At 38.8% G+C, this 6,342-nt stretch overlaps 1 protein-coding gene across 1 annotated transcript in view; it reads left to right on the top strand.

The window, feature by feature from the left end:
* LOC127468591 (multiple epidermal growth factor-like domains protein 6) overlaps positions 1–5,115 on the top strand; it is a 194,387-nt gene extending 189,272 nt beyond the window's left edge. Inside the window, exon 38 of the mRNA XM_051781912.1 lies at positions 59–5,115. Within this exon, the coding sequence (XP_051637872.1) occupies positions 59–138 (80 nt within the window). The 3' untranslated portion in view covers positions 139–5,115. The remainder of the gene's footprint in view (positions 1–58) is intronic.
* Positions 5,116–6,342: the final 1,227 nt, after the last annotated feature.

Genomic DNA, 6,342 nt, shown 5'->3' on the forward strand with positions numbered 1-6,342 from the left:
TACTCTTTTGGTATTATGTTATATAGACCTGAAACCGTGTTTCTACTTAATTCTCTAGGTGGCCCTGCAAAGCTTCCTTTTTATGAAGAACAAACTCAAGAAAAAGGGAGTATTTTTCCAAGAGCTCTACAACAGTAACATTTGGACTAATAAATGAACTGTTTTATATGCACAGACGGTATTTGAATTTGGATATGAAAACAGTTATTCAATTCAGCTTGAATTGTACTGAAGTATTCACACTTCTTATGGAAGACTACAGAGGCCATTTAGTAGTTGGATCCTTTTAAAAAGCTGAATCTGTTTCATGTACTTATTTCTAGCCTCTTGCCCCTCCATTAATCTACTCTGGACATTCTTTCTGATATTAATATAATTCATCACTTGAAAGCTTGGACATGTTTTTAATCAGACCAACTCCAGAGAGAATCAGGATAAGCAGTGTGTAACACATCAATGTTCAGTGAGCCACGCCACATATCAGGAACTTTCTAAACCCTCCTGACAACCACGTTTAATGAGTGTTTCACAGATTATGAAGCTGGTACAGATCCACTGCAAAATCACACTGCACAGAAACTAGTGGGATTCACCAAACTGATTCCTCTTTGAATAACATTGTGTGTTCTAGAGAAACATGCAGTCTAATTTTAAACTTGCAGCTGAAGAAGAGTCCACCATAGTCCCCAAGAAGTTCTTAATTAATTTAAGAACATCTACTGCTGTTCTAGTGTGGACTGACTGATTGGAAGGTTTCCATCTGTATCTTGCTTATGTCTGAATCCATCTTCCAAAGAGCATGGTGTCATCTGTCAGACTCTCCTGGCTTTCTGCGTTCTCACATCGTGTCAGATGAGTTTCAGTGGTTTGTCAAGTCAAACTGGGCAGCAGATCTCCTCAAACAGTACCTGCTAATGCAGAAGAGGTTTTATCTTGGATGGAGAAACCAGATAGTGAACAATGATAGATGTTTAAAGATAATCTCTGTGGGGTTTATGATTGTACTGCACAATTTTTTTTTAATGAACTCAGCTTAAAACAGTCCTGATACCATTTGACAGCTGCTGTTGGTCCCTTCATGGAACAAAGACATTTTGGTGCTATTTTGTCTCTTTAGACAGGTTGTTCTTTGATACAGGACTATGTTGTTATAAAGAACTTATGTTCTATATTTTAATACCCTGAGTTAACCAGACTGAAAGATTTCAGAGTGCCTCTTTATACCTCTTTAGTTTAGAAGTTACAAAACTATGCAGTAACCACTCAAGTCTAACTCTTTCAAAAGTGCACTTAGGAAAGGGCATCAGGACCATGGGCTCAGTAGACATGGAAATATGGGCAGTCCCAGGTCTTGTGTTCACACTCCATCCACCCACAATAACGAGCTGCAAGAGCAGATTTTTGTCTTAGAAGAGACAAAATTACAATAATTGATGGTAATTTGTGATTTTTTAAGACCTTTTGTTTTTGTGGTTGCGTAAGTGGTGAGTTGGTGAAGTAGGATCCAGTTGGTTGGATGAGTAGGTGAAGTAACAGTTCTTCTCAGGTCTTAAACACATCTGCAATCATTAACTGTCCAGGACAAAGCAAGTGGCACTTGCTCACCGGGCAGTTTAATTCAAACTGTGATCTCCTGGAAGCAATACTGGTTTGGAAGGTATTTTTTCAAGCTTTGTGGAAGTCTTATTGTTGTTATTCATCACTTCATAGCTATTGAAAGTAAAGATATTTGTGAATGTGTCAAAATTAATTAACCAACTGTGCTTTCAGCCAAAATATCAGTGTGATTGATGCTGATCCCTTGTCATTTCTGCTGTAGAGCTCTGTAAACGTTGATGGAAAGTTCATTCAGTGTAAATGTGACAAAATTCTTGTTCCAAAACTAGTCAGAAGCGTATGACTTTCAGTAGGGCTGTGGCATTTTAAATGTTCTTTTGGAGATGTGAAGGCCTGGGTCTGATCCTACAATTATGTGCATTTGGGGCAGTTTCACTGTACTGGAACTGATAAGGTAAATGAGACAACGAGATATAATCTAAGCAACTACTGGAGAAGAATAATTCAAGTTGAGCAATTGACATATTTTGATCTTAACTATGTATTTACTGCAGAGCCAAACTACAACAGTAGTACAAATATCTCATTGTGCTCAAGATTTTGTGTAGGATCATCGAGAGAGTAAAGCTGTAGGAGACCTCTGGAAGTCCAGGGTTCCTTTCAAAGCCTGGTCGCCTTCGGAGTTAAATGGGGTTGCTCAGAGATTCACCCAGCTGAGTTCTGAATATCTCCAAGGATGGAGATCCCACCACCACTGTCCTAGTGAAGATTTCATGCTTTTTTTTTTTTTTTATTTTTCCTGTTTTCCAAACAGAATTTCCTAAGTTTCAGGTTTGGTCCACTGCTTCTCATCCTTTCAGTGTGGATCTCCAAGAAGTGTTTGTCTTCATCTCCTCTACAGCCCCCATGGGGTAGTTGACTGAGCAGTGGTACCTTCTCTTCTGAAGGCTGAGCAGACCCTGTTCTCCTCAACCCAACTGCACAGCCCCTCTCACCTTGGTGACCCTCCACTGGCCCCATTCCAGGACATCTGATATTCCAGTTCAGGGACAGATGCCCAGAGATTGGTGTGGTTACTCAGCAGCTAATGCATAAAACCCTGACAGTGCTGTCAAACAGCAAAATATATCAAATGTACTGTTTTTCTCTTTTTTTTTTTTTTTGTTTACTGATACATGATTCGAGCAGCTAATCCAAGGGGACACTTTTCTCAAGCCATATTATTTACGCCTGTGTACACTTGTTTACATTTTCCACAGTACCTTGATAATAGAATTGTAAATATGTAGTATAAGGAAATAAAAGATTTTTGTATTAAGTGTTTTTAAAGAATGTCACAATTTTAGGTACATGATGAAACACATATTTTAGGAGACAAATACTGAACCTGTGCCAATGAATTTAGAGGACCAAGTAGATCTGCTTGGGAAATATTTCAGCAAACCTTTTTTTAAATCAAAAACTGCCAATTCATACAAAGCCATTCATATGCAATAGTCTTTTTTATTCATTCCTTCTTCAAAATACTTCTTAGCTTCTTTATGATATTGCCTTGGAGAAAGAAGTTCCCCTCAGTGCCATCAAACAGATCATTCTGATTTGGGGCTCAGTATGACTTTTTGTTCCAAAAGAAAGTACAGTCATTTAAAGGTAAAAATCAGAATTAAAGATTTCAGAAAAACTAAGATATGAATTTTGATTGGGCTAGTTTGGAATGTCTTGTCTTGGTTCTCTATTTCTGAAGTCTTCACTTTTTTCACAAGGCAGAAAAAATGTTTACAGATTTTTGTTTTCTAGGAGAGCCGCAACTTCACATTATTAACTATTAATTAAGGAAGTTTACTTATGATGTCGTTATTATGTTTTGATTCTGCCCCTTACTACAGATTAACCCATTTACCTAATTTACCTACAAAGTAGACTTTATTAGACAGCATGGACTTTTTTAATGAAAAATCTACTAAATCGCCTCATCCACAGATTAATTTTATGGCAAGTGATTGTAGCTACTACTAAATTAATATAACTCTGCTTATTTGCTTCATCAGGTTCCAGCGAAAGAGTGTCAGGGTGATACTGTCCTGACCATAGCACTGGGGCTTGTGGAAAATGAAAGTGAAAACTTCAGTGAAAATGGAGTTTATAGTTAAACTGATGTCCACCTTCCAGTTTGTGAAGGCCTTTCTTGGCTCCCAGTTTCCCAGGAGGCTGAAGTTAATTACACTTTCTTGAAGAGAGTGCTCTGTGAATTCCTCTGCAACACACTTGCATGTGCAGATAACTCCTTTCAGAAAGACATTAGAATTATTTCAGCCATGCAGTTTCTGTGCCAAATCCCCCTCTCTTACCTTGTGTATTCCAGATAACTTCAGCTGGAGTGGAAATAAGTTGAGTGTAACTCAGTGGGTCCAGCAGAATCTTACTCAATGAGAATTCATGAAACCAGAACAACATGTTTCAAGTTAGACTTCACTAACACTATTCTCATAGGAAAACAATCAGAATTTTAAAAATTCCCCGCTTCCCCTGCCAAAAATTATTATTCCACTTTTATCCTTTTTATGTTGAAGAACCATAGCTATTAAAGTTTGCCCAGATTCTTTGCCAACCATATTATTTTGATTGGCTGCAGATTTCTGTTTGTGTAAGTAATAACCAGCATAGTGTCAGGAGTTGCCAACGGGACAAACATGGAAATAATACCTTTATGTCCTTCCCAGAAAAGGCAAAGACACATTTTGGAGCCCTCGTGGCTTCATACTGTAGATCAAACAGTGACTCTGTTAGAATTTAAGTTCTTATCAGAGCAAAGTAAGCTTAAGAATAATCTTTGAGAGAACTGATGGACCAAGAAATCTCCATCCTCACATCCTTGTGTTAATTTTGCTATATTTAGGCTAGAAGCCTTCTCACTCCCCAGTTCCAAAAGGACTTCTCCTGCAGGTTGACCTGTGGCTGACTGAGCAGCTCCATGCATGAGCTGCAACTGTGCCCAGTAATTCTTTTGCAGGGTAAAAGCTTTAAATTCTGACACTGTGTAAAGCAATTTCCAGCAGTAAACACCAAATCTCAGACTTGTAGAGCATAAATTGTTTGTTCTGTTCTTTTTATTGCTTTTAATAAGCACTTGCATAGCAATATATTATGTTTTTGTGAATTTGTAACCCCTCTTCAAGGAATATGTGGGATGTATCTCACATCTGTGCTGTACTTTCTGTTGTAGACATATCATGGTGAAAGGATGCTGATTTCTTTTATATAAACATGTCATTAAAACTTGTTCTTGTTTTTTCCTTATTGATAGTCTTGAAGAAGCAGGTTTATGTTGTGGATGAATCTTTATTCTGTTGAACCAATACTCTTGGGCACATGACGTGACTCTTGGTAGTGCTGTGCAGGGCCAGGAGCTGGACTCAGTGATCCTGGTGTGTCCCTTCCAGCTCAGCATATTCTGTGATTCTGTAATTCCTTTTCAGAGGAAACAGACTGAAATCACACCTGCTTTTAGTATTTTGTATAGAATAAAAAATGGCCTGTGCACAAATGGATTTATGTATGATCCCTGACCGGAGCAACCTGGCCAGTGACTGAGACTGATAAGTAGAGGTTTCTGGCACTCAGACCCCAGAGTATCAGAAATACTCAAAACACAGCATAAATCTTGCTGGAAGAGGATGGTTATGAAGTGTAACATTTCTGGAAGACTTGGGCATGAAGCACCTTGAAGGCATTTGAAACCACACACCTGTGGGCTTCCACCAGCCTGCTTGGACACTTCCCAGAGCCTGATACTGCTGAACAAATAGCCTGGTTCACCTTCAGGGTATTGTCTTCTCACATTGGCAGGAGCTAAAGGAGCACATGTGCCTGTTTAATGCCAAATAATGCGGTAAGTGTGTGTTGGTTAATTGGAAGTAGCATGCTAAATTGAATTCAAAATGTGTAACAAAGGGGGGACAGTATATCAAGCTGTCAGAGCAAAAGTGGACAGCTATGGCTTGGTAGCTTCTGGGAGAGCAGCTCTGCAGGCTTGGAATCCTTTTTAAATTTTTGGGCAAATGTTTTAAATTGAGCTTTGTAATACTGCTGGGTTCTGTCTTACATGATTTACTTCACTTTTCCTACAGTTTTCAACAAGGAATAGAATAATTAAGTTCATTTGGTTTGTCATCTTTTTAACATATGTTCTAAAAATAATCCTATAAGCCTTGTAACTTATTCAGTAATTTCTTTATTAGAAGCAGTATTTCAACTATTCAAATAAGTTGTTGATGTTATTGCACTAGCCTTTCAGATTGCTATTAAGAGCTGATCAAAAAGTAGGCATGGAACATTTAACCATAATATTCTCAACATATGCAGAGTTAGCACTGTCTCTGCAGCACTTAAATGTTCATAAATCATAGATCACTGAATGATTTGGGTTGGAAGGGAACTTAAAGTTCATCTTGTTCCACCCCTTGCCATGAGCAGGAACACCTTCCACTAGACCAGGTTGTTCAGAGCTCCATCCAACCTGGCATTGGGCACTTCCAGGGATGGGGCAGCCACAACTTCTCTGGGCAACCTGTGCCAGGGCCTCACCACCCTCACAGGGAAGAAATTTTTCCCAACCTCTAAGATATATGGCAGCAGAGTAAGAGTGACCTTGTGACTGTATCCAGGGAGCAATGCTCCATTGGATGGTCCCTCAGCATCTTCAGAAGCTGTTATAGCAATCTGCAGCCAGCACTTCTTATCTCTTATTTTAGTCAGCACTAGAAGTTCACAGGGTGCTAATAGAAT

The sequence above is a fragment of the Manacus candei genome, unplaced genomic scaffold, assembly GCF_025592945.1.
Source record: "Manacus candei isolate 608988 ecotype Guabito, Panama unplaced genomic scaffold, ASM2559294v1 h1tg000015l, whole genome shotgun sequence".
Classification (NCBI taxonomy): Eukaryota; Metazoa; Chordata; class Aves; order Passeriformes; family Pipridae; genus Manacus; species Manacus candei.